This window comes from Emiliania huxleyi (genome assembly GCF_000372725.1).
Source record: "Emiliania huxleyi CCMP1516 unplaced genomic scaffold EMIHUscaffold_265, whole genome shotgun sequence".
Taxonomy (NCBI): domain Eukaryota; phylum Haptophyta; order Isochrysidales; family Noelaerhabdaceae; genus Emiliania; species Emiliania huxleyi.
In genome coordinates, this window is record NW_005200049.1 from 100,640 (window position 1) to 126,911 (window position 26,272).

Below are 26,272 nucleotides of genomic sequence, written 5' to 3' on the forward strand. Positions count from 1 at the left end.
AGGGCGCCCCCCCCCCCCCCCCCCTTTGGAAGCGATGTGCGCCTGCTCCCACGGTACGCGCCTCTGTCTCCACACACCGGACGGGCCCCCTCCTGCCCTCTCCTCAAGACACAAGAGACGAGTCCCAGCTCTGGCAAGTCGAGAAGCTGCTCGCCGGCCAGGCGCAATCTCGGCGAATCTCGGCGAATCTCGGCGAATCTCGGCGAATCTCGGCGAATCTCGGCGAATCTCGCTCGCCCGGCCAGCTGCATGCGCGCCTCGGCGAGGGCGCCGATTGAGTCCACCGCGTCCTCCACCGACTAGATGCTCCAGCAGGTCGTGGCGGAGGTGAGTGAGGAGGGCGAGGACGGCGAGGACGGCGAAGAAGAGGGCGAGGGCGAGGAGGCACCAGTGCCGGTGGCGGAGGAGGCGGAGGGCTTGCGTCTGCATCTGGACTCCTCGACCGTCTCGTAGGAGTCGGCCTGCGCTTGGCTGTTGTACGGGCTCGGCTTGAGCAGTTCGAGCAGCCGCTGCACCAGTTCCACGACCTCGTCGTGATGCGAGCTTGCGAATGGCGCCGTCGCCCGCCGCTTGCAGCTGGCCTCGCGCGTGAACTGCCTCTCCCGGCATCGCTGGATGGCGATTCGAAAGGTAGCAACTATTGGCCGGCATAGTCCGCATCGCCGCCCCCGCTGCCACCTTCATCGTCGCCCCCGAGCAGCTCTGCGAACCCGAGCTCCACAGGTAGGCCCGGCTCCGCAGGTAGGCCCGGCGGCTCCGCAGGTCGATCTGACTCGAGGTCTCCGCCGTCGATGCTTCCCTCCTGTTGTTCGGGTCGCATAGACACCATCTTCGAACTCCGCAATGATGTTGTCGAGCTCCGAAACGGAGGTCCATCTGGAGGCATGTGCGCGTCCGCGGCGGCGAGACTGCCGGCAGCGTCCCCCGCATGGGTCGAGGCTGCAGCGCCGCTGCGCGAGCCTCGTCCGACATCGCCCCGTTCGCCAGCTGAATGCGTTACACACATTTTTTTACCGACCCCACCGCACGTCAGTGCCCTCCTGGCAACCGGGACTTACACGCACGTCAGTGCCCCCAAGGGATGGGAGAACGGCACAGCGTGGCGGGGCATGTTTACATAAACGCACAACTCCGGACCCAAGACGCACAAGCACAGACAGTCGAGAAGGGAGAGACAGCAACGACAGTCAGAAGTCAGCGCTGGGTCCCAGGAAGGCGAATGCGATGACGGCCTCTAGTGTGAGCTCTAGCTAGTGAGCTCATACGCACGCCGGCAGATCGCGACTATATACAGCTAGTTAAGAGCCGATGTTTACTCGAGTACTCCGCGGCGCAAAATTCTTCAAACCCTGGATCGATCCGAACGAGGGGCTCTCCAACGAGTGCTATGTACCCAACCACGCTCGCCCTCGACGTCAACGGCTCCACGTGCATGGTCAGCTACGACCCTACCGCGAGCGTCGGCGACGTCCTCAACCACCTTGACCCTAGCTACCTGCTCGGCTCGACTGGCGAGTCCAAGATCATGCACGGCGAGCGGGAACTCGACAAGTCCAAGTCGTGGGAGGCGAACGAGGTGCCCATCGGCGCGACGGTCGTCGTCAAGCGCACATACCTGATGGTCGCCGTGCCCAAACCACCCAAGGCCGCGCCCGCCGACGGCATGGTCAAGGACGCCGCGTACATCGACAAGTCCTTCGGTGCCGGTGCCTATGCCGCCAAGGTGCGCGCGATCCGCAAGAACCGCAAGTGGCGGGTGAGCCTGCCGATGATTCGCAAGACCGCCTTCGTCGGACTCGGCAAGGCCAAGTCCGCGATGAAGCTCTTCCACACGAAGCTCAAGCGGGGAGAGTCTTTCTCGTGGTCCGCCTCGCCCGGCTCGCGCCGCTTTGCCTGCCACAAGTGCGGAACGCCAGGCGCCAAGGACGGGACGGCGGGCAAGTGCATCCGCGGCAAGCCCGACTGCCCCTGGCGGGCGTGGTCGCCCACCAGCGGCAAGGCAAAGCGCCCCGCCTCGCCCGGCACGCCCCCCGCCACGCCGCCCATGAGCCCGGCACGGACGCCCGGCACGGAATGGGCAAAGCACACGAGCAACACCACCGGCCAGCCTTACATGTACAACAAGAAGACCGGCGAGTCGCTCTGGCTCGACGTCTTCAAGAACAAGTTCGGCTCCTCCTCCTCCGACTCGGACTCGGAGTAGGGCTGAATACTCTGCACGCCCGCGCGCCGGCGCAAAAGGAAAAGCGAGCTTCTCCCTCTCGAAACTAGAGCCGTACGGACGGCTACGGCTCTAGCAAAGCGGCCTGTCGGTGACTGTTGTAGCCTCTGTGTCCCAACATGCCTGTCACTGTAGATCTGTCTTCTTTCTGAGTGTCTGTCACACAAAGATGCAGGGGCACACATGTGCACGCGCATGAGCTGAGCGGGTCAGCGAGGGTCAGGCGTTAGACTTGGACCGGCACTGCAAGTGCCACGGGCCCGCGCAAGGGCGCCGTCGTGGGCCGCGCCACGGCGGAGGCACCGCAGTCCACCCGCCCCGCCGGCCCGCCGCGGGCCACCTTCCTCGCAAAGTAGCAGAGCACGCTCTCGCCCGCCTTTGAGGAGGCGACTGTGACTGGCGGCCCGACCTCGAAGGCTGCGCCCTGCGCCTCGGCCTGCCGGAACGGGGGCGGCGCCGTCGGCGGCCCGAGCGAGAAGGAGACGAGGAAGCCGCCCTCGAGCAGCACGCGCCACGCCTCGGCAGAGCAAGTGGGGGTGAGCAGAGAGCGAGGAGAGCAGGCGGGCGGGGGTGAGCAGAGAGGAGCGGAGAGGAGCAGAGAGGAGCGGAGGTGAGCGGAGAGGGTGATAGGTAGCACGCGCCTCGGCGAGGCAAGCGGCGTGGACGGCGACGCCGCCGACGGCGACGGCCGAAAGCGCGCCCTTGTCCACCACCATCAGCTGCGAGCCTGCTCACGGCCAGCCCCGTGAAGAGACGCCGTTCACACGCACGCGCCCTTGCCCGCCCGCCATGCGCTGCGAGGGGCCTGCGTCGAACTGCAGCCGCCGCGCGTCAGCGACGACCCAATCCACGAGAGGACGGCTCCGCAACCGCATCGAGCTGTTCAGAGCGAGAGGTGTGAAGGGACGCTGTTCAGAGCAGGGCTCGCCGCCGCAGCCGCATCGACCGCAGCCGCATCGACCACACCAGGCTCGCTGACACGTCGCTCGCCAGCACACGCACCGGCCGGACGGCGCGGCAGCCCGCCTGCCAGATCCGAGAGGGCTGCAGACAGAGGGAGAGGGAGAGGGAGAGGGAGAGGGAGAGGGAGAGGGAGAGGGAGGGGTGTGTGCGGTGGGATCTGTGAGGCATCGAGAGTGGCCGAGCACGCGCGCCGGGTCCTGGCGGCCGGCGCACGCGGCGGCCAGCTCGTCCGCCTGCCCACAGGTATCCTGCGTCTGCAGCCTCGGGTCTCTTTTGACTGCGTCGAGCCTGTCTGCTGAGAGAGAGAGAGAGAGATTCGTCTCTTCAATTCTGTTGAGACAGGGCGCGAGGCGGCTAGCTCGTCTGCCAGCGCATCTCCCCAGATCTCCCCAGATCTCCCCATATCTCGCAGCTAGCTCGTCTGCCAGCGCGCTGGTGCCGTTGCCAAGGACGAGGACGCTGGCGACGCCCTCCGCAGGGCTTGCGAGGGGCGCCTGCTCGCCGCGCAAACCACCTAATCTCGGGTCATCTCGGGTCATCTCGGGTCTTTCTGGGGTCATCTCGGGTCATCTCGGGCCTCTCGGGCTTGCGAGGATCACCGCCGCCGCGGCCGCCGCAATCCCGCGGCCCCTCTTCTCGCGCCAAGCGCTCCAGCTGGTCGAGGAGGGGCTTGGACGCGAGCGCCGCCGCCTCCTCGGCCGAGCAGAACCTGTGTTCACAGCCAGGCGCGTGTGAACAGACGCCGCTCGCACTTGCACAGCCGCCGCCGCGTCCTCGGCCGGGCGGCGCCACTCCTCGCGCCCGCCACACGTGCACGCGTAGTGCGCCGCCCAGTACCACGGGGCGGAGAAGGCGGGGAAGGCTCGCACGAGCGCCTGCGCCACACCCGAGATCACCCGAGATCACCCGAGATCACTCGAGATCGCCCGAGATTACTACCCGAGTCTACCCGAGGAAACCCCGAGATCACCCGAGACTACCCGAGGGGAACCCGAGACTACCCGAGGGGAACCCGAGATTGCCCGAGACTGCCCGAGATTACCCGAGATTGCCCGCTTGCAAGAGCGCCTGCGCCACCAGCACGCTGAGCAGCGCGGTGGGAGGCACGACCGAGCACGCCGAGTAGCCCAGCAAGGCCGCCGCGGCGGCGACGGCGGCGGCGGCGGCGGCGAGGGCGGCTCTGGTGCGGCTGCCGCGTCTCGCGATGTTGCGGTCGATCGGCGGGCGGTATGCGCCACCCGCCACGCTCAGCTGCACGTAGCTGCCGGCGGAGCAGCGCAGATGCAGCTCGAGGGCGAGGGCGGGGAGGGCGAAGACTGCCGCGACCGGCAGAGCCCAGCGGAGAGAGGCGGTGGCGAGGCGGGCTCTGCAGGCGCCCTGTGAGCAGCAGCATTAGCATCAGCATCAGCAGCAGCAGCAGCATCAGCTCTTCATATGACTATGATCGCGCTATACCTCGGACTCGCTCAGCGTGAGGGCGGCGACGAGGGCGAGAGCGACGGAAGACCACAAGGTCACGCGCCTGTCCACAGTGGGAGAGGCGTGAAGAGACGCCGTTCACGCGGCGAGACACCGCAGGCGGCCACGCGCAATGCAGCCAGGTCGAGCGACAGGGCGACGGGGAGGCCTAATCTCGGGTCGTCTCGGGTCATCTCGGGTCATCTCGGCAGGCCGAGCGACAGGGCGATGGGGCCGAGGCGAGACATCGCCGCCTCGAGCTGGCCGAGAGCCGGCCGAAGTCTGCTCGAGGTTTGCTCGAGATCGGCCGAAGCCTCCGCGGCGGACGCGTGCGGAGAAGACGCCGCCTAATCTCGGCACGATCTCGGGGAATCTCGGGTAGTCTCGGCGGAGGCACGCGGAGAAGAGCAGACGCCGCCGCCGCGAAGCCCGCCCTCCGGCTGGCGTAGAGGGCCTCGCTGCCCCGCAAGGCGTCGCTGCCTCGGGCGGTCGCCGCCCTGAGGACAGTGTACGCCACCGGCCGGTTCCCCTGCGTCGCGTTGCCACGGCCGCGGTGCAGCAGCAGCCTACTCTCGGGCGATCTCGGGTGATCTCGGGCGATCTCGCGTCGCCACGGCGTGCGGTGCAGCAGCAGCAGCCAGTCGAAGAGAAGAACGTCGCCGACGGCGAGCTCGGGAGCCACCGGCACCGTGCGCGGGTCGTTGAAGCGGTGCGAGCCTGGGCGGAGCTCGGTGGCCCCGTTGTGCCGCGTGACGGGCACGAGCGGGATGAAGGCGTTGACGAGCCCCGCCTACTCTCCCGTCCTCGCGGGTCCTCTCTCCCGTCCTCTCGGGTCCCCTCGGGTCCCCTCCGGTCCTCTCCGGTCCTCTCCGGTCCTCTCCGGTCCTCTCCGGTCCTCTCCGGTCCTCTCGGCTCCTCTCGGCTCCTCTCGGCTCCTCTCGGCTCCTCTCGGCTCCTCTCGGCTCCTCTCGGCTCCTCTCGGCTCCTCTCGGCTCCTCTCGGGTCCCCTCGGGCACTCTCGGCTCCTCTCGGCTGAAGGCATGCACGGGCCCGCCTCTCCCCCGTCGAAGTGCCACGGCTGGTGCCTCCCTCCCGGGAGCGCCGTCACGCAGCCGACAGAGTCCACCTGAGACGAAGACAGGTCCGAGACAGGTCCGAGACGGGTCCGAGAAGGCTCGCAGAGGGCAGGCCGCGCGGCGGGCAGAGTGGGCGCCTCGCGGATGCAGCGGAGCCCCGCCGCGTCTAGCACGGGGCGCGCCACCGCCTCGGCGGCGCCGGCTAGCCTGGCGAAGGAAGCCTCGCAAGCGGCGCCGGCGGCATTGCCGTCCGCGGCGCTGTCGGCGGCGCTGCTGTCTGCAGCGCTGTCTGCAGCGCTGCCTGCGGCGCTGCTGTCGATGGCGCTGCCTGCGGCGCTGTCCGCGGCGGCGCGGTCTGCGGCGCTGTCCGCGGCGGCGTGGTCTGCGGCGCTGTCCGCGGCGGCGTGGTCTGCGGCGAGGGCTCGGTCGTAGCCGTGTCGGAGGATCCGCATGTCAAAGCGGCGCTGCGAGGCGTTCTGGGACCACAGGTCGGCCCAGCGCATCGGCTCGCGCGACGGGTCCTAGCGGACGCGTCGTGGACGTGTCGCGGACGTGTCGTGGACGTGGCGCGGTCGCGTGTCGTGGACGTGTCGTGGACGTGTCGTGGACGTGCCGTGGACGTGTTGTGGACGTGCCGTGGACGTGTTGTGGACGTGTTGTGGACGTGTCGTGGACGTGTCGTAGACGTGTTGTGGACGCGTGTCGTGTACGTGTGTCGTGGGTGGCCGCTGGAGGCGGTGGGGCGCGCGGGGAGGGGCGGGAGGGGAGAGGCGAGAGGGCGGAGGGGGAGGGCAGTTCGAACCTTGCCCTTCCCCCGCGCTCGGGCGAGCAAGCACGCGAGCCGCGCCTCCGCCGCCGTAGCGCAAGCCTCGCAAGTGTCTTGCGGCACCAAGGTGCACGCGGCAATCTGCGCGCCTGCCTGGCCGGAAGAGGCGGCGTGCAGCCGCTGCCCGCCCCCTCGGAGCACCACGAACCCGTTCTGCAGCAGCGAGGATGCGGCGGCCGCCTCCCACCCCGCCCCCTCCAGCGAGGGGCACACCTCCCAGCGCACCGACCCGAGGCCTCCCCCGCCGCCATGGCCCGCGAGGCCGGCGCGGGCGGCGGCCGCTGACGCGGCGCGCACTGCAGAGCGCGCGCGCAGCTTGAGGTCGTCGAGGAGTGCGACGCCGAGACTGGGCGGCGAGGGAGGCGGCGAGGGAGGCGGCGAGGGAGGAGGAGGCGAGGGAGGCGGCGAGGGAGGAGGCGGCGAGGAAGGAGGCGAGGAGAGATTGGTTGAGGGTGTGAGGGGCGAGGCGGTCAGAAGGGTCGCCGTCGTGTCCTCGGCGGCGACGCCAGCCTCCACGTCGCCCGCAACCCGCGTCGCAACCGCCACACGCAGCGGCGGTGGCGACGACAGCTGGACCATCGCCCTGCGCGCGTCTGCCGCGGTGAAGTCGTTAACGGGAGGCACGCAGCGGCAGCCTGCTCACAGCGGGACGCGTGTCCAGACGCCGTTCACAGTGCAGTACCGGAGGCGGGCAGCGTCGGCCCAGTAGTCTGGAGAGGCGGTGCAGCTGGTAGTGGAGAGCACCGCCCCGGCCGCAGCAGCGCGGCGCGCAGTTTGCGAGCAGAGCGAGAGCGAGCCAGCCGCTGACCGCCATCGCCACCTGTTCACAGCTAGCCGCGTGAACGAGACGCTGTCCTCACTCACAGCCAGCTCCCGGCCCCCAAGCGCCACCGGCCAGCCCAGCCCATCTCCGACGGCGGCGGCGACGGCGGTGGCGGAGGCCGCAGTCGCGCAAAAGTGCATGCCGAGGAGGAGTCGAAAGTAGGGCATGTTGCCTACAGGTAGGCTCGAACGGATCGGAAGCTGCTCTCGGGAAGCTTCCTGTGGGCGAAGGTAGGGCATGCTGCCGCGCCACGGGACGACCGAGCCGGCGATGCAGCGGCCGAGCACGCCGCAGTGGTGGTCGAAGCCAGAGACGCAGCGCTGGCACACACTGCAGTGGTGGTGGGGTGAGCCGTCGCCGGCGCGCCGCCAGACGCAGCAGCGGACGCAGTAGGTGTCACGGCCGGCGACGGGGTTGCGGAGCCCGGCGAGGTTTTCTCCTCCGCCTTCGAGCCTCGCCGCCACCTCGGGCGGAAGAGGTAGGCAGGTCGAGGAGCTGCGGTGGACGGTGCCAGGGTCGATCCACAGGACACAGCACAGGCAGCCGAGCGCCACGGCGGCGAGTATGCACATGAGCGCCGGGAAAGCCCAGCTGACCTTTGCGGCGCTGGCGAGCGAGCATACGAGGCTCAGGTGCACAGCCACGAGGCCGCACACTGCCACCACGCCACGCCGCGCCTGCGACTTGCGTGCGTGAAGCGGCGCTGGGAGAGGAGGAAGGCTAGAGAGGGCTGGAACCGTCGACGATGACGACGACGGCGTTGACCCGAGCAGTCTCATGGGAGGCAGGGTGGCCAGTGTTTGCGTTGAGCGGGGTGGGGACAAGACGGTCGCAACCACTCGCGCCATGGAAAATAAAAGTCGCCCAACACTGCTCGCTCCCTCTCGCTCCACCGCCGCCGGCGAGCACAGACCCGCAGCCCGGGGCCGCGCGGCCGGGCGCCACGGTGATGGCGGCCTCGCGGCCGTCCATCGATCTCGACGAGGATATCGCGGCCCTCCTGGAGCGGGCGCGCGTTTCTGCGCTCGTCTCCGGTAAGGTGGTGCCGCAGCTGCTGGCCCAGGACGTCGGCAACGTCGCGGCGCTGCTCGAGGCGGTCGCCGAGGACGGCCTCGAGGGGCTCGGCCTCGGCAAGACCGTGCAACGTCAGCTGTGCCGCTGCCTGCCGGCCCTGAACAGCTGCGACGCGGCTGAGGCGGCTTTGTCATCCTTTGCCTCCCTGTCTCTGGTCGAGCCCCCGCTTGGGGCTGCGACTGGCGCGCAGGCGGGCGGCAGCGCGATGGCCGGCGGCGATGGTGCTGCTGGCGAGCGCGCTGGCGGCGGCGGCGGTACGGACGCTGCCGAGGGTGCCGCGCGTGCCGCAGACGGGCATGCGATTGCCGCAAGCGGCCCCCGCGGCGGAGCTGGGAGTGGCTCCGCTGGCGAGGAGCACGGCGGCGGGGCCGCGGCTGGCGGCGAGGGCCGCGGCGGCGCGCGCCCCAAAGAGGCGGACAGCGGCGCCTGCAGTGCGCAGGCCGCGGAAGGCGGAACCGGAGGCGGCGCCCCGGGGGCCTATATGGACCCCGTGGCGCCCGCGCTGCCGGCTAGCGGCGATGGGACGATTGCCGCCGCGGGGGGGGAGGAGGAGGTGGAGGGCGCCGCTGCCGCCGCCGAGGCGGGCCGCCGCGCTCCGAAGACCCTAATTGTTGCCGATCCTTCAGCGACGCGCCATACCGACACCGGGCACAGTTCGCAGCCACTTGCTGCGTCCGCCGGAGCTTCGGATTCTACTTACAGCGGCGCGGACGCGGAGGATGCGGTGGCAGGAGGGGGCTCTGGGGCGGCGGAGGCGAGCGCGGCGGCCACGGCCGAGGAGGACAAGCGCGTCCGGGCGCTGAGGATTGCCCTGCAGCACAGGACGCAGATGCCCGTGACGGACGAGGAGGCCCGGGCTATCCTCCAGGCGCGAGGGGGTCGCGAGACGCCCGTGACGGAGGAGGAGGCGCGGGTCATCCTTCGGGCGCGGGGGGACGTCGGGCACGGCAGGGCTACCTTTCAGGCGCGGGCGCGCGGGCGCGGTGGGCGCGCCACGGCATCGCCGGCGCTGGCGAGCAAGGGCGGCGAGAAGCTATCGCGGCGTGGGAAGAAGGCGGTGGCGAAGGAGGCGGGCGAGGTGGTATCACGCGAGGAAGGCGAGGCGATTTATCGCGCGACGCTCGAGTCGCTGTTGGCGTCCACCGGGTGGACGCCGCGCGCCGCGGAGGAGAGGGCGCGCGAGGAGCAGCGTGCGCATGTTCGGCAGATGCGCTGGGCAAGGGAGCACGGCCGGGGGGAGCCGGTCCGGTGCTTTGACGCGGAGGAGTACGACGAAGGCGACGACGCTTTCGACGCGCTCTTCGACGGGGGCTCGGGGTACGGGTGGGATTCCCCCTCGGGGGGCGGCGCTTTCTTCTAGGCGCCCGCCTTGACCCAACATAGAGGGCGTTGTGTAGCCTAGCTTTTGGGTAATATAAAAGTCGGCGAAGGTGCAGCACTGCCTGGGGGACTGCTGCGGCGGCCCCGTCGAGCCAGTCGATGGCTCGTGGCACGTCGAATGGGTGAGCGGAGGGGCGCTGCACTCGGAGATGCCCGTCTTCTTCAATGGCCGCTACCGTGAAGCAGACGTGGAGGAGGTCCGCCTCGGGGGACCGCGTCCGCCGCCCCGACTTAGCTCTGGCGCCGCTGGCAGCTCGAGCGCACACGCGGACCTGTCGCTGGGCGGGGCAGGTGGCGAGGGCGAGGCGGCGCCGAGCGAGCCCACCGGCGCAGAGCCCGCGCACGCGCCGAGCACCGCAGCTCTCGAGGGGCCTGCCGTCGCCAACTACACGGGGCCCACCATCGCCAACCGCACCTGCGTGCAGCCACCCTCGGCGCCGCCCTCGCCGCCACCGTCATCCTCTACGCACGTGGCGGGCGACGCCGCCGCCGAGACCGCTGAAGCAGCGGCCGCGCCGGCCGCCGCAGGGGGCGCTGCCACTGGTGCGGCGGTCGCGGAAGGAGAGGCAGCGGCGGCCATCCTCACCGCCGCCATGGAGGTCGCCAACGCACGCCTCGACGCCGCCATCGCCAGCGCCACGCCAGAATCGATGGCCACCCGGAGAGGCGGGCACGCCGAGTACCTCCAGAGGGCGCCCTCCCCCAGATAGGTCATCGAAAAGTCGTCTGGTCTGTACGCCAAATTGAGATGGACGGGCTCGGGCATTGTACCCGACTCGTCGCTAGATGGGAGCACCTGCGACCTTTGCCGCCTCGACCGCCGCACCTCCACCGACTCCTCCGACTCCTCCTCCTCCTCCTCTGCGCTCGAACCGGCGACTGACGCTGCGAACGACGAGCATTCAACTTTCGCTTGGCCGGGTATTGCAATACTGGGACAAAGTGTGTGTCCGGGTATGGTAAGGACCACAACGGCCAACTGCAACGGCCGGCAGATCAACCTCTGTGTGAGTATAAAATGAACTCGGGGGCACGGGACGCGGCACAAACGGGGCACAAACGCCAGGCTACAAAGACCTCTGTGTGAGCTCTGTGTCTTGATTTGCCAACAACAAACCTAAAACCTGCGCTGGCAGAGATGCGATGGGTGAGTAGGAAAGAGATTTGCCGGGGCGGGGCGCGCGCGGGGGCGGCGGGTGTGCGGCGAGTGTGCGGGATGTCTGTGGGCCTGAGAAGAAAGAAAGAAAGAAAACAGACAACCCAAGGGAGGGATGGGGGAGGACGGCACGCCGCCACCACACAGGGATTTTAAGGAGAGGTGTGTGGTGCGCTAGCCGTCGCCCACCCTAGGGAGTCTGCCTCTTCCTATCTCTCTTCGCAGTCTCTCTCCGACTCTCGCTGCAACCTTCATGCCACCTCGCGGTCGTCCCACTCTCGTCGTTCTCTCCCTTGTCATTTCCTCCTCTGTCGCGTCGTTCCCTTCTGCCTCGTCCAGGTGCGGCGCGGGTTGGCCTGTGCTGCTGCGCGGGCCTGCTTGCGCCGCCACTCACGTACAAAGGCAGACTCGTTTCGCCACGGCAGTACACGGCCCGCCCATTTCGGGTCGTCGTGCAGCACCCCAGCATAGTCGTTTGTGAAGTTGTAACTGAAACCCCACCACTCGGCCGGGTCGCTCGTGTCCGTGATGGTCGACCCGGCGCCGATGATCATCTCACCCAGCCCGGCATTTCTCACCAATCGACGCAGAAAGTCGAGCCGCGCTGACACAACGGCGTCGGAGGCGGAGGAGTTGACTTTGAACGCTGGCCCCGAGTGCACTTTGAACACCAACGCACCGCCAACGCGCAGGTAAGACTGGTGTTTGAACGCCGGCAGCCAGTCGTCGCGCACCATACGTTGCCACTCCATATCAGAGTGCACCCCAAATAACGGTAGCGCGATGCACCACTCGATCATGAACTGCATGCGGTGCGCCTCCTTGCTCGACATGAACAGCGACAGGCCGTCGTTCAGGTGCCCAGAGCCCGGAGCGCGGTGTCCGCATGGGTAGTTATCGTACCACAAGATGCTGAAAAAGTCCACGCCCGCACTGCTCGCGGCAACGATATCGCCGTCCATGGTGGACTGCTCGGTCGTGTACTGGCCGATGAGCGGCACGCGTCCGGGATACAGAGGGCGCCAGTCCACAGATGTGTTCCACGGCTCTTTCCACTTGTCGCCTGGCCCCGTCCACCAGCCAGCAAAGTAGTTGATGCCTATGAGCGGCGCGGAGGGCGGCGCCGCGGCCACGTGCCAGGCTGGGCCGGCGGCGAGCACCGCCAGGGCCATGGTCATATGAGGCCACGCCGTTGGCCATTGCATGCGGCACGGCACGACCATCCACTATTGCTCGAGCTGACACGTGTTCAATTCGGCCGTATATTCGCCATTCGGCTTTGTATTCCCGCCCTGAGGTTGGTGTACTCAGCACGCAGGTCGGCGAGCTGGGGTACGAGCTCTTTGTGCCCACCGAGTCGGCGGCTCACGTGTACGAGGCCATCGTCGCAGCCGGCGATCCGCTCGGGCTCGTGCATGCATGCCTCGGCCCTCGCTGTGAACAGCGTCTCTTCACACCTCGTCCAGCTGTGAACAGGCGAGCCGCTCGGGCTAGTGCATGCAGGCCTCAAGGCTCTCTGCTCGCTCCGCCTCGAGAAGGGGTGCGCCGCGCACTCCCTACCCCACGGTACCCGAACCCACCCTCCCCTACCCCACGGTATCCGAACCCACCCTCCCCTACCCCACGGTACCCGAACCCACCCTCCCCTACCCCATGTACCCGAACCCAGGGGTGCCGCGCGCTTTCTTTTAGACCATCCCCACCACCGAGGCCACTACCTCGAATTGGTTGGTAGTGCGCCTTCCCGCCTGCCTCTGTCGCGATTCTGCTTTCGTGTCTCCCTGCTTTGAATTCGTCTCGGAGCCCTGATGCGCCCGAACCTCCATCGGCTCCTCTGCAGGTACCGCGACTACGTGCGCAGTCATCCGGAATTCACCCAATCGTTGAGCTGAGTTGCCCCGACGGTAGGATGCCGTGTCAAGGCCCAGCTGGGCGCTAGGAGGTGCGCCCCGCCGCACTGGCGCAGGGCGCGACGGCAGTGGCGGCGGTTTGTGCTGACGGCGGCAGCGCTTCGAAGCGGGAGCGACGGGCCACTGTCAGGACAAATCGTCGGGCGCCAGGCAAAATGCGGGCGCGCTGCCGCCGCGGCGCGAACGAGCCCGAGCGAGGCACGCGCCAGCGCCGCTCGCCGAGCCGCCGTCGGCGGTAGCGGACCGCGCCAGAGACTGGCCGGCGAGCGAGCGCGGTCGACGAAGAGGTGAAGCGCCCGCGACAGCAGGATGAACTGGCGGGCCAAATCGTCGGGCGCCAGGCAATGCGGGCGCGCTGCCGCCGCGGCGCAGACGTCGGCGGCGAGGAGCTCGAGCGCCCCCAGCGTGTTAGCGAAGCGAAGCCAGCGTGCCATGCCGACGGCTCACCTATATAGGTGTATATTATAGAGCCATCACCGAGGCTGGCTGGAATTTTAGAGCCATCACCTTGGGCTGGTCCGGTATTTGGGGGCTGGGGGCCAAGGTATTTTAACCCAGGCGTGGCCAAGGTATTTTTGAGCCGTCACCCAGGCTGGTTGAAGGTAGTTTTGAGCCGTCACCCAGGCTGGTTGAAGGTATTTTTGAGCCGTCACCCAGGCTGGTTGAAGGTAGTTTATCGCCGTCACCCAGGCTGGTTGAAGGTAGTTTATCGCCGTCACCCAGGCGCAGGATGCTTTACGCCGCATTCCCGGCGACCTTCTGACCAGGAAGGTAATCGTCTGCCCAAGGCGGTGCCTCTCTGCGTCCGTCGCGTTCGGCGCCGGTGCCAGTGAGCGTCCGCAGGTTCCTCGCGCGTCCGGCTGGCCGGTGCCGCGAGCGTCCCAAAGTGGTACCTTGCAGGCCCGGCTTCTAGGCGCCACAGCATTAGGCTTTAGGCGCCACAGCCTGACAGTGCAAGCTTCCGAGCAGACGGGTTTGGATGCTTTGCGCCGCATTCCTGGCGACCCGCCAAGAGCCTCAGGGACGGCGGGTGGGTGGCTGAGCCGGCTCGGCTTCTAGGCGCCACTTCAAGCAAAGAAGGGGAGGGAGAGAGCGACGCGGCGAGCGCAGGCGGCGAGCGTGCACGTCGCCTGTGCGGCGTCTTGTTCACTCCCCTTTGAGCTACCTTTGTGCCCCCTTAGGGGCACCCCTCCTGCGCTGCGCGTATGGTCACCCCTCCCTTCCGCCCTGTTGTTTTGGATGCCCCGCTCCGAGAAAGCATGTCTCGCAGCTGCGAGAAAAGACCCTCTCACACACACCTCATCCACCGATTGACCCCCCCCTCCCGCACTCTTACCTCAAGGGTGAGAAGGCACACGCCCCGGCCACCCACGCCGCGGCCCTCCCGCGCTGAATAAGTAATGTGGACGGAGGCGCTCCGCAAACACAAGGCCTGCAGCGCCGCCGCTTCCCCGGCGGCAAGCCGGGTCAGGAGGGGGCCGGGCCCACTTCTGTACTCGCCAGCCGGCTCCTCGACGGCGTAGACCATCGTCTGGGAGCGGGCGGCGGCGCCGCCGCCGCAGCCGGCCTGGCTGCCGCCGCGGCCCGCAGCTGCTGCGGCATATCTCGCGGTTGGAGCTCCTGCGGCGCGTTGCGCGCCTGCGACGCGCTCGCGCTTCCCAGCCTGCGTGGTGGACACGCCGACATGAGGGCGGGAGGGCGGTCTTGTGCGTGCGTACTTTTAGCTGACTGGGAGGGAGTCTTGTGCAGTGTGTTCAGAGCACCGCGTGAGTACGAGGGGGGCGGATACAATGCATGCGGAGTCCGTGTCCTCCCGAGCGCTGGTTGGGATACAACGCGTCTTCCGCGCCCCTGCCCGCCACAGGAGCGGTAGAGGCGCGCCGAGAGACGGGGAGAGACGGGGAGGTACGGGGAGATACGGGGAGATATTCCGCGTCTAGGCTTCGCTGCCCGCCCGAGGAGCGGTAGAGGCGGAGCCGGCGCGGCGGTGACGGCGTGCCCCTGAGGAGCAGAAAGTCCGGTCCCCACATCTCCCCACATCTCCCCACGTCTCCCCGCATCTCCCCACATCTCCCCGCATCTCCCCATATCTCCCCGCATCTCCCCGCATCTCTCCCCACATCTCCCCGCATCTCCTCACATCTCCCACAGATCTCCCCACAGATCTCCCCACATCTGCCCACATCTGCCCACATCTCCTCACATCTCCCTGCATCTCCTCCGCATCTCCCCCCATCTCCCCGCATCTCTCCCCGTATCTCCGCAGATCTCCCCGCATCTCCCCGCATCTCTCCCCGTATCTCCGCAGATCTCGCCTCCCCGTGTGCGCGTCGGCCGGCGGCATGCGGTTGCAGCAAAACAGGAGCACGGTCAGGCCGAGTACGACGCGCATGGGCCAAGGGCCTGCGTGGTGAGGGCGCCGGCATGAGGGGCAGGGAGGACGGTGTTGTGAAGCGGCTTCAGAGCACCGGCGTGGAGTACGAGGGGGGGCGGATACGGCGGAGGGCAGCGGGAGACGCCTCCTGCCCGAGCGCTGGGGAGATGTGGGGAGATGTGGGGAGATGTGGGGAGGTGTGGGGAGGTGTGGGGAGATGTGGGGAGATGTGGGGAGATGTGGGGAGATGTGGGGAGATGTGGGGAGATGTGGGGAGATGTGGGGAGATGTGGGGAGATGTGGGGAGATGTGGGGAGATGTGGGGAGATGTGGGGAGATATGTCCGCTTCTAGCGCCCAGGGCCGCGGCAGCAGCCGCCGCGCCCGCCCGCAGAGGAGAGCGCCGGCGAGTTGCGGGCCTGTTCGCAGCGGCGGCGGTGTGTGTGTGTGTGTGTGTGTGTGTGTGTGTGTGAAGAGTGATCCTCCCCCCACCGCCGGGCTGCAGGTGGCAGGCGTGGTGTGAGTCCTCACACTAGAGGCCGTCCTCGCATTCGCCTTGCTGGGACCCAGCGCTGCCTTCGGACTGCCGCCGCTGTCTCTCTCCCTTCTCGACTGCCTGTGCTTGTGCGTGTTGGGCCCCGGGGTAGTGCTTTTGTGTGAGTCTTCACGAGCACCGTGTGGATACGAGGGCAAGCCCAGGGCACAGGGAACACCGCTGCATGCGGCTGCGTGCGGCGGTGTACAGCGGAGTCCGTGTCCTCTCGAGCGCTGGTTGGGGTACGAGACTACGGACTCCGCTTCAGAGTTGGCGGTCCACCCATGTCTCCCCCGTATCTCGCCGTATCTCCCCCATATCTCCCCGCGATCTCCCCCCCTATCTCCGCACCTCGCGGTCCAGCGTCCACCCGCTGTTGGGGAGATATGGGGGAGATATGGCCGCCGGCCCTTTTCGCGCGGGAAAGAGGGGAAGGCCGGGGGGGGGGGGAATTTGGGGGGGCCCAAACTTAATTAGTGTGAATTAAAAATAAAAAAAAGGTTGAAAAAAAGGCAGAGGGAACAATGGAGTTGAAGGAAGTAGGCCCTCCTGTTTGGGGGGGGGGGGGGGGGAGAAAGAGCAAAAAGAGAGAGGGTGAGAAAAAGGGAGGGAGAAAGGGAGGGAGGGAGGGAGGGAAAGGGAGGGAGGGAGGGAGGGAGGGAGGGAGAGAGAGAGAGAGAGAGAGAGAGAGAGAGGGAGAGAGAGAGAGAGAGAGAGAGAGAGAGAGGAGAGAGCGCACCTGTGCAGCGGCAGGAAAAAGGGGGGCCGGCCACCGCGCGACAGCTCAGGACTAAACGGCTTCCAGCCGCTGCCGCGCTGCGCCGCGACAACCGGCGGCGGCAGCGGCGCGGATGCGGAGGGCGCGGGCACGCGAGACGCGGGCGCGGGCCCTCCCCTGGGCGGCGACCCCCGGTTTCGGCGCCCTAGCTGCTGAGGCGCCAGGCCCGACTCGGGGGCGCGCCACCCCCACCCTTCCTCCACGTCGGCGTCCGACGTCGCCGGCGGCGGCGCGGCGCTGCCCGCGCGGCCGGCTCGCCGGTTGCCGCCCGCCAGCGCGAGGCCTCTCCTCTTCTCGGCGATCACGGCGCGGAGGCCGACGACCCAGGACTCGAAGTCGCGCGACCCGTTGGGCACGCGCAGCTCGTACGTTGGCCCCGTCGTGTGCAGCTCAAACTCGTGCCGCGCCTCGTCCGACACCGTGATCCCTCGGATCGAGTGGAGCGGAAGCGCCACTCCGCCGACGATGAAGGCCCGCGCCTCGAGCTTGCAGTCGCACGGGGGGTAGAAGATTGGAAAGCGCGCCGAGCGCTTGAATAGCACGCCCGATAGCTGCCGACGCAGGGCGCTGTTGCGGACCACGAGCCTGCGGAGTGATGCAATCACCCGCGCGGCGATAAAGGCGACGAGCAGCCGCCGCCGCGCCGCGCTGCGCGGGTGGCGCTGCACGGTGGCCATGCAGCGCGAGCGGCGCGCTGGGCGGCGCCGCAGCGGCCGCGATGGCTGTGCGCACTCGCCCAGCTTTCGGTCGGGAGCAAAACACGGCGCAAATAGGAGGTTTTACGCCACCGAGCGTTCGAACGCCCAGGGGTTATACAGTACTTCCGCCCTGTCAGCGGTCAGCGGGCGCCCAGTTGCTCAGCTGCGGAGGCGGCGAGGCTACGCGAGCGGCGGCGCGCCTTTCTGCTCTTTTTCTTTTCCGTTTACGGCTCCGGTCAGGTACATGTATGCTAAGAGTTTTGGTTGTTGTATGCTAAAGAAAGAATTTTACACAACACTCACAAAAATGGGCACGGGACTGGCGCGCACTGGCACTAACACAGGTACACCACTGCTAAAGAAAGAAATAAAACATGGAAGCCAAAGGATGGATGGGAGGACGGCATTTTGGCGCTCACGCTCAAAATGTACTGTTAGCTTACTGGGAGAAAAGGGAGAGGGGGTTGTGTTCTCTAGGCCCCTAAGGCCCTACGCGCAGTAAGTAAGACGCGGCGGCGGCCCGCCCTCGCACTCCGCATTAGCGTACATAGTAAGATTTCCTATTGACGGGACTTGGCGAGGCTTGCTTGTCCCACTGGCCACTGCCGCTCCTGCTGCCCGCGCCGCCCCGACCGCCCCGCACCCGCCTCCCCCTCAGTAGCCCAGCTCCTTGACCAGCGCCGCGTACGAGTCCTCCTCCTCGGGCTCCGGCGCCGCCCGCGCCGCCCTCTCCCCCGGCTGCCGCTCGCCGGCCCGCGGCGGGTCGAGGCCGAAGAGCAGCAGAAGCCGCGCCTGCGCCGGCCTCACCGCCGCCTCGAGGTCGGCGAGCCACGCCGTCTCCGTCAGCAGACGCTCAACCTCGACCAGCCTCGCCTCGCCCCCACCGTTCCCGCCGCCGTCGCCCCCGACCCCACCACCCCCGCCGCCGCCCTCGGCAACCTCGCCGCCCTGGTACAGCCGAGTGGTGGAAAAGCTCAATTTGACAATTATATTAAGGGCAGGCTCTCGTACGAGAAGCAGACCAATAAGCTAACCATCATCTAGGCCCATTGGCAAGCCGAATCATGCTTTCCCGATGCTCGACCTGGCTGCTCGAATCCGGCAAACTCGAATCCCGGTGCACGTGGGTGAGCAGCCTGACATCTGACAACTGAATTTCCACTGGTTCGTCCTCCTCGGAGTCATCTTCCCCGTCCTCCTTCCGTTCGGCTCTTCGCTCGGTACGTTCGGTGTGGCTCACCCTCCATGCCGTGAACAGGCGCTTTATCCACCCTATATTCTTCTCTCGTTCCTCTGCCCGTGCCTTGGTCTTGTCGTTGTTTCGCACCCATGTCTGTATGGCAATCTAAGTGAGGTGTCTATTCTCAACCCAGAGGTAAAATTCTTTTCGTACGCCTCTTTATTGTTTAAATTCTTTTCGTTCTTAACGGAGTCGCTTAGGCGGCTCCGGTGGTGTGCCGGTGATAGTACTAGCACGCGCCAGTTCGCACCTGTGTCGAGCCTGTGTGCTGTGAGAGAGAGTTGTCTTGTTTAAATTCTTTCCTTCTTTTGTCGTACAAGTTTCGCGCGTCCCCACGATGGTGGCTGCCCTTGGCGGCTGCCACCGTGGGAGCCGACCTGGAGATCCTCAGCGGCTGCAGCCGCCCGCGGCCGCTGCCGAAGGCACCAGTCGCACGGACTTCAGCTCGGTACACGCGCTGCCGGCCGGTGGGCCACGCTCTGATGGACGACGCTCTGGTGCCCTAGACCAGCGCCAACCCCAACAGAGCTCTCCCGGCCGGCCGCTGCGACGCGACAGCCTGGTCCCCGAGCCTCCTGCTGCTGCCACGGCCCGACCTCCAGGCACAAGGCTCGCCTCGCAGCAGCCCGAGCAGCAGCCCTCGCAGCAGCCCTCGCAGCAGCCCTCGCAGCAGCCCTCGCAGCAGCCCTCGCAGCAGCCCTCGCAGCAGCCCTCGCAGCAGCCCTCGCAGCAGCCCTCGCAGCAGCCCTCGCAGCAGCCCTCGCAGCAGCCCGAGCAGCAGCCCGAGCAGCAGCCCGAGCAGCAGCCCGAGCAGCAGCCCGAGCAGCAGCCCGAGCAGCAGCCCGAGCAGCAGCCCGAGCAGCAGCCCGAGCAGCAGCCCGAGCAGCAGCCCTCGCAGCAGCCCTCGCAGCAGCCCGAGCAGCAGCCCGAGCAGCAGCCCGAGCAGCAGCCCGAGCAGCAGCCCGAGCAGCAGCCCGAGCAGCAGCCTGAGCAGCAGCCCAGAGCCAGCCCGAGCAGCAGCCCACCTGTGCCTCCGCCTTTGCCTCGACCTCCTCCGCCCCCTCCACCTCCGCAGCCGCCGCCCCTGCCTCTGCCGCCTCTGCCCTCTGCTGCCGCCACTGCTCCTCCTGTGACGCAACGCCATTCTGTCGCTGTCCTTGTCGTACCGGTATCAGCCTCTCTAAGAGCATCCGGGACGACTCCACCCTTCATTCCTGCTGCGCTGCCGCGAGCTACGCTGGGGGCTATGTCGCGTGTGGCGCTGCTGGCGGCTGCGCTGCTTCCTTTGCGGGCGTCGCGTGCGGCGCTGCTGGCGGCTGCGCTGCTTCCTTTGCGGGCGGCGCGAATGGCGGCGCGGCCGGCGGTACCGCTCGCGTCGGGGCGAGTGGCGAGCCCCTCCTCTACCGCATTCCGAGAAGGAAGGGCGAGGTCGAGTGCAACGCGACGAGATGGCAGGAACTCGCGGCTGGTCGCGTGGTTCCGGCGACGCTACGGACCGCCCGCGGCGCTTCCAACCGCACCGCCGCGCCCCGCCCCGCCGCCCTCACCACCGTGCCCTCTGGGAGGCTCACAAACGCCTCCGCGCCGTTCGCGACCAGGTCGGCAAGACGTGGCGCGAGTGGGACGGGCGCACGCTATACCAAGACGTTGTCGGGCCCTTCCAGGAGACCAAGGCGGTGCCACGGCGCCGCTACCACCCGCCCAAACTTACGCCGGCGGCGGAGCTGCTGGATCTTTCGGAGTTCTCGTCTACCAGCGAGTTCTTACAGCAGGCGCAGCGGCGGTACACCGTCGGCATACACCATCGCAACTGGCTCGCCCTCGCCGACGCCTTCGTCAGCGAGGCATCCCGGCGGGGCGGCCGCTACAAGACTGGCAGGTGCAAGAACCACAAGTGCTGGCGCGAGGCGATTCGGTTCGTCGCAGTCAGCCAGGAGGGGGCTGGCGCCTTCCTGAATGCGATCCCCATGCGGGATGATATGAAGATGGAGACGTGGGCGATGCGCATTACAGTTCAGCGCCGCCTCGGCCTCCCGCTCGATGTTGCCTGCCAGGCGGTGGAGGCGGGCAAGAAGGCGCCAAACGGCAAGCCGCACGAAGAACTCGGCGATGCCGCAATGGTCAACCCGCGTGCGAAGCACGCGACACGACACAAATACCTGCTCAAACGACTCGTCAAGACCCTTCGCTCGGCGTGGGGCATGCTCATCGAGATGGAGCCGACTGCACACCTCAGTTACAGTAACCCAAAACAACCTGACGTGGCGGCGGCGAACATCGGCAAAGGGCATGTGCGCCTCGTTGGCGACTTGAAACTCACGAGCTCGCTTACGTGCAAGGGTGGCGATCGGCTCGGCTGGAAGGGGGCTTTTGTCGCCTTCGGCAACACCGAGCGGGCGCTGCTCGACTTAGTGTTAGGGCATGCTGCATGGCCGCGGCCGGAGGGGGGGGGGAGGGGGGGAGGGAGGCGGAGGATGCAGAGGCGGAGGCGGCGGCGGCGGAAGAGGAGGAGGGGGAGAGTGAGGGGGAGGCGGAGGCGGGGGCACCTGTGACGGCCCCCTACAAGAAGGGCGACTACCGGTTCGCGCGGGAGAAGAATTGCGACCTGCGTTTGCTCGACTTCGAGACGTTCGGCGGCTTCGGGGACGGCGTCCGCAGAATTCTTCGGCAGGCGGCGGACCAGCTGAGTAACAAACTTTCGCACGCTCAGCACCTCGATGAGGTCACATGGACCACCAAGAACTGGCACGGGCTGCAGATGCAGCGCTTGTCTGTCGTTCTCCACACCGCCGTGGCGTGGCAGACGGTGAACGAGCTAGCGTGCGGGGACAGCGGCATTGTGCACGGAGCGAAGTGCATTGCCGTTCTTAACGGAGTCGCTTAGGCGGCTCCGGTGGTGTGCCGGTGATAGTACTAGCACGCGCCAGTTCGCACCTGTGTCGAGCCTGTGTGCTGTGAGAGAGAGTTGTCTTGTTTAAATTCTTTTCGAAAGATTGGCGGCGGCGGCGGCAGGCGACGCTCGCGCTCCACCGGCACCGCTGCCTACGTTGTGCCCGATCTGTGCATCCACCGGTCTCTGCCGACCGGCATGCGCGCCTCCTGCCTCTTCTACTCCTTCGCGGCGACCGGCCTCGCCCTCCTTGTCCTCGCAAACTACACGCTCACGCTCTTCGACGCCTCGCTGCACTCCCGCCGCCAGCCGCCCACCCGACCGCGGATGAAGAGAGAGACTGTGGTCGCAGAGACGGCAGTCCCGTCAGCAGCCTCCCACCGCGAGGCGGTGGTGAAACCCGGCGCAGCTGCCGGTGCCGGCGCCGCTTCCGCCGCCTCCTCTGCCGGCGGCGCTGCCCGCGCATCTGCCCTCTCCGGCTCTCTCCCGCAGAGCTGCAGGCCGACGCCCGACGCGGTGCGGCAGCGGCAGCTGCGGCTCCTCCCGGGAGGGACGTGCGTCGCGGGCAGCGTCCTCTGCGCGGCGCTCGCCTCCGCCCTGCAGAGCGGCGGCGGCGGTGGCGGCGGCGGCGGAGGCGGCGGCCGGCTTGTGGTCACCTCCTTCGTGGCGGGCCAGGGTGGCATGCTCGCCACGCTCTCCTCCTCGGCGGCGGCGCTCAAGGCGCCCCTCCTCGCACAGGGCCCTCGCACGAGTTTGGAGTGTGCGCCTCACAAGCCTGCTCCACCTGCACAAGCCTGCTCCACCTGCTACCCAGGTACCTCTCCTCGCCCTCGCACTCGGAGCAGGCGCCGCCTCGGACGGCGCTGCAGCCTGCGCCGCCGCAGCTGCGCCGCCGCCCGCGATCGCCGACCTCGCAGCAGGCGAGCCGCGACCCCGCCCTCCTCCGCCGCCCTCCTCCCACTGCCCAGCCGCGCGAGCGACGTCAACCCGACGCCTCTCCGCCTGCCGACTCCGCCAGCCAACTCCGCCTGCCGACTCCGCCTGCCGACTCCGCCTGCCGACTCCGCCTGCCCCGCCCTCACCGCCCCTTGCCCCGCCCTCACCGCGCCTTGCCCCGCCCTCACCGCGCCTTGCCCCGCCCTCACCGCCCCTTGCCCCGCCCTCACCGCGCCTTGCCCCGCCCTCACCGCGCCTTGCCCCGCCCTCACCGCCCCTTGCCCCGCCCTCACCGCGCCTTGCCCCGCCCTCACCGCCCCTTGCCCCGCCCTCACCGCCCCTTGCCCCGCCCTCACCGCGCCTTGCCCCGCCCTCACCGCGCCTCCCCTCAGGCGAGTCGCTCCCTCCCGCGCCGTCCGCCGCCGCGGCTGGGCGCACGCCGCGCTCGCTCCGACGGCATGCGCCGCGGCACCGCGCCTGCTCACGCCTCCGGCTGTGGACAGGAGCACGCCTCTCGCCCTCAAGTGGCGGGCCCTGTCTGCGCTCCTCGCCTCGGGCGCGGAGCTGCTGTGCACGGACGCGGACGCGGTGCTGGGCGCGCCTCCCTTCGAGCTCGCCTCTCTCGACTCTGACTTCGAGCTCCTCTCGGACGGGTGGGACGAGGAGTCCGCCCACGGCTTCATCATGGGACAAGCCTAGCCGAGACCCGTGGCCGAGACCCGAGGACGTACCCGAGACGTACCCCGAGACGTAGCCCGAGACGTAGCCCGAGACCGAGCCGAGATGCGGCCGAGGTACCTTAAGGTAGCCCGAGGCCCCCTCACGGGCGCCGGCGGTGCGCGTGTGGACGGCGTCGCTTCACGCCTCGCTGCTTGGACAGGCGCCGACGACCCCTCGATGGGCTGGTCGCGCTACTGCGAGACGTCGGTCGTCGCCTCCCTCTCGCCCGCCCTCTTCTTCGCTCGACCCGCTAGGCGGTAGCCGTCGCGAACCGCATGGCGGCGCGCGCGGCGGCCGAGGGCTGGCCGGCGGCGGCGGGCGCGGCGTGGGGGGTCGGAGGCGGCGAGGAGGGCGGCGAGGGCGCAGCGCTGAGCCAGGAGCTGCTGCTCCCCGCGTTCGACGGCGTCTCTCGCGTCGGCGCTTCGGCGCGCGCCCCGCCGCCCGCCGACTGCTGGCTGCGGAGGGCCTTCACCGCCCCGCCCGTGAGCAGGTGCGCGTCCTGCCCGTCGACTGCTGGCTGAACGCGCGCTCGGCGCTGTCGCGCCTCGGCGCGGCGCCGGGCGGAGGCCCTCCCTCTGCCCGGCACGCGGCGCTGCTGCCTGGCCGCGGCGCGGCGGGCGGCGCGGAGCGGCAGGCGGCGGCGGCCGGCTCGTACCACCGCGGCGCGCCGCTCGGCGAGGCTTGGCGCAGCGCGACGACCGGGTCGCTGCTGCACCGCTCCGCCGTCGAGAGGACCGCCATCGACCCGCTCCAGCCGATGCTCCAGGAACGGTGGGACCAGGAGGGCTCCAGGAACGGTCCAGGATGGAAGGGTCTAGGAACGGACCACGCTCGAAGCACCACCGCCAGGTGCTTGTCGAGCTCGGCTAGATCTCGCTCGTTCTCGGCTAAATCTCTCGTTCTTTTTTTTTGGAAAACTGTACCCCATGTCCCCCAATGTACCCCACATTCTGCTGACGGCCTTCTATCCAAGGAAGCCCTCCACTAAGCTCGTCCGCTCGCACTTGCCGCGCCGCATTGCGCCCGACTATGCCGCCGCGAGCAGCACGCCTAGACCCCCGCGACGCCTATTGCTCACGGAACCCGCCGCCTCACCTCACCACCCCCACCACGCGATGCGCCCTCTCTCGCGGCGCGAGCGGCTGTACCCCCCTCGGCCTCGCACCGCCTGCCTACTCCCGCTCGCAGGTACAGCCGCTGCCATCGAGGAAGCCGCGAGACGCGTCCGCTGCTGCCCATTCCCCACCCTTGTCCCGCGCGACCGCCCTCCCTCTCTTCTGGCAAGAGAGCGACCCGCTGTCGCTTGCTCGCCAATCGCCGCCCGGCTCCAGTCCGAGCGCCGAGGACGCGAGAGAGCGTGCCGGCTGCCTCGTCTCGACGCTCACGCCGCCGACGTACTGCCCGTAGGCTCGGCTCTCCTCTCTCGCTCTCTCTTCCCGTTCAGTTGCATGGCCCCCTGAACCCCGGCGACTCACATCGTCATGGAAGAACGCGGTTCCTCGTTCGCGCCGCCAAAGACGGCGTCCAAGGTTGCGGTGGTCGTGGACCCCTTCTCGACCGGCGGCATGCTGTCGGTGGTCCTCTCGCGGCGCGGCTTTGCAGTCATGGCGCTCTGGACGAACGAGTGCGGCGGCAACGAGGAGCATGTCCCAGCTGAGGTCAAGGCGTGGAGAAAGTCGATCGGGTACTTGGCGGAGGTGTACGAGCCGGAGGGTGGGACCGAGGCGATTGCGGCCGCGGTCAAGAAGGCGTGTGGCACCAAGACGCTCAGCACAATCATCTGCGGAGGTGAGTCTGGTGTCAAGGTTTGCGACGCCCTCTGCGTGTACCTCAATTTCCGGGGCAACTCGATCGCCAACGGGATGGAGAACCGGCGGGACAAGCAGATTCAGCAGGACAATCTCCGCAACTCGGGCATTCGCGCGGTGAAGGGCCTCGCCAGCACCGAGTGGGAGGGGCCCGTCGAGACGTTTGTCGACTCGCAGACCTTTCCTGTTGTGGTCAAGCCGGTCGAGTCTGCCGGCTCAGAGGGAGTTAAGATGTGCAAGAGCAAGGAGGACGCCAAGGCGCACTTTCACCTGCTTATGAACTCGCAGCGCGCGATCGGCTCCGTCGGCGCGGCGGTCCTCGTCCAGGAGTTCCTGCGGGGAGACGAGTGCGCCGCCACGACCCTCGTGCGGCGGGCCAGGCACCGGCCCCGCCCCGTCACGCTCCATCCCCGCCCTCTGCCTCCGCTCAGGTACGTCTGCGACCACGTCTCCAAGGATGGCAAGCACAAGACCATCATGCTCTGGAAGTACGACAAGCGCCTCGCCAACGGCTCGCAGTTCGTCTACTTTGGCATGAAGCCCATCCCCCTTGACGCGCCCGAGGCGCAGTCCATCATCCAGTACACCCGCTGCGCCATCAACGCGATCGACATCACAAACGGGGCGACGCACTCTGAGATCATGATGACCAAGGACGGCCCCTGCCTCGTCGAGGTCAACTGCCGCTGCCACGGCGGCAACGGCGCCTGGATGCCGCTCTCTTCGGGCCTCACGGGAGGCTACAACCAGGTGACGGCCGCCATCGACGCCTACGTCGACCCGAAGAGGTGGGCGGCGATCCCCTCGATCCCGCCGATCCCATTCCTCGCCGGTGGGCTCGAGGTGATGTTTGTGAGCTACGTCGAGGGCAAGGTCGTGGGCTGCCCCGGTTACAAGAAGATCGAAAAGCTCAAGAGCTTCTCGTCGATGGATGCGGCGGTCGGCGTCGGCGACAACATCGTCAAGACGATCGACCTGCTCACCTCGACCGGGTCCTGCATCCTGAGCCACCCTGACCCGAAGGTGGTGGAGGCGGACACCGCTTTCATCCGCAAGCTCGAGAAGTCCAACAAGATGTTCATTCTGGACGGCGTCACGCCCGGGCCGGAGCGGGACAGCGGGACCAGCGACCGCAAGTCCGAGCTTCAATGGGCGTTTGAGCACCACGGGGCGTCGCGGAAGTCGGTGCGGGGGGGATCGCGCGACTCGCTCGTCGACCGCGTCAACGAGTCGAAGATGCTCGAGGCGCAGATGAAGGACATCTACGAGAGCCAAATCTCGAGCTTGCACAAGGCGGTTGCGGGCGCTGGCGCCGTGTCGGTTTTGCTCGGCGCGGGGCTGGTTGCCATGGCCATGAAGAAGTAGGGCGGCAACAGCCCGACCGCTTTGGGGATGAGGTACATGCTG

General features: G+C 68.1%; 6 protein-coding genes across 6 annotated transcripts; 3 read left to right on the forward strand and 3 right to left on the reverse strand.

Moving 5' to 3' along the window:
* Positions 1–1,710: 1,710 nt before the first annotated feature.
* On the reverse strand, positions 1,711–7,939 carry EMIHUDRAFT_115813 (hypothetical protein; the record flags this gene model as incomplete). The annotated part of the gene is made up of 11 exons (XM_005777178.1): positions 1,711–2,108; positions 2,525–2,738; positions 3,224–3,265; positions 3,937–4,059; positions 4,262–4,561; positions 4,640–4,706; positions 4,889–4,989; positions 5,160–5,432; positions 6,521–7,179; positions 7,289–7,364; positions 7,436–7,939. 11 exons carry the CDS (start codon positions 7,937–7,939, stop codon positions 1,711–1,713), a joined length of 2,757 nt encoding a protein of 918 aa, XP_005777235.1.
* A 377-nt stretch (positions 7,940–8,316) lies between these two features.
* EMIHUDRAFT_115814 (hypothetical protein) lies at positions 8,317–9,801 on the forward strand (the record flags this gene model as incomplete). Its single annotated transcript, XM_005777179.1, has 1 exon — positions 8,317–9,801. One exon carries the CDS (start codon positions 8,317–8,319, stop codon positions 9,799–9,801), a length of 1,485 nt encoding a protein of 494 aa, XP_005777236.1.
* Positions 9,802–11,273: 1,472 nt separating this feature from the next.
* Positions 11,274–12,155, reverse strand: EMIHUDRAFT_238316 (hypothetical protein; the record flags this gene model as incomplete). The annotated part of the gene is made up of 1 exon (XM_005777180.1): positions 11,274–12,155. One exon carries the CDS (start codon positions 12,153–12,155, stop codon positions 11,274–11,276), a length of 882 nt encoding a protein of 293 aa, XP_005777237.1.
* Positions 12,156–15,610: 3,455 nt separating this feature from the next.
* Positions 15,611–17,250, reverse strand: EMIHUDRAFT_115816 (hypothetical protein; the record flags this gene model as incomplete). Its single annotated transcript, XM_005777181.1, has 3 exons — positions 15,611–15,679; positions 16,147–16,205; positions 16,569–17,250. The coding sequence occupies 3 exons, from the start codon at positions 17,248–17,250 to the stop codon at positions 15,611–15,613; spliced, it is 810 nt and encodes a 269-aa protein (XP_005777238.1).
* A 4,349-nt stretch (positions 17,251–21,599) lies between these two features.
* On the forward strand, positions 21,600–23,036 carry EMIHUDRAFT_238320 (hypothetical protein; the record flags this gene model as incomplete). The annotated part of the gene is made up of 3 exons (XM_005777182.1): positions 21,600–21,791; positions 21,894–21,955; positions 22,841–23,036. The coding sequence occupies 3 exons, from the start codon at positions 21,600–21,602 to the stop codon at positions 23,034–23,036; spliced, it is 450 nt and encodes a 149-aa protein (XP_005777239.1).
* A 1,502-nt stretch (positions 23,037–24,538) lies between these two features.
* On the forward strand, positions 24,539–26,230 carry EMIHUDRAFT_238321 (hypothetical protein; the record flags this gene model as incomplete). The annotated part of the gene is made up of 2 exons (XM_005777183.1): positions 24,539–25,212; positions 25,297–26,230. The coding sequence occupies 2 exons, from the start codon at positions 24,539–24,541 to the stop codon at positions 26,228–26,230; spliced, it is 1,608 nt and encodes a 535-aa protein (XP_005777240.1).
* Between the last annotated feature and the right edge of the window lie 42 nt (positions 26,231–26,272).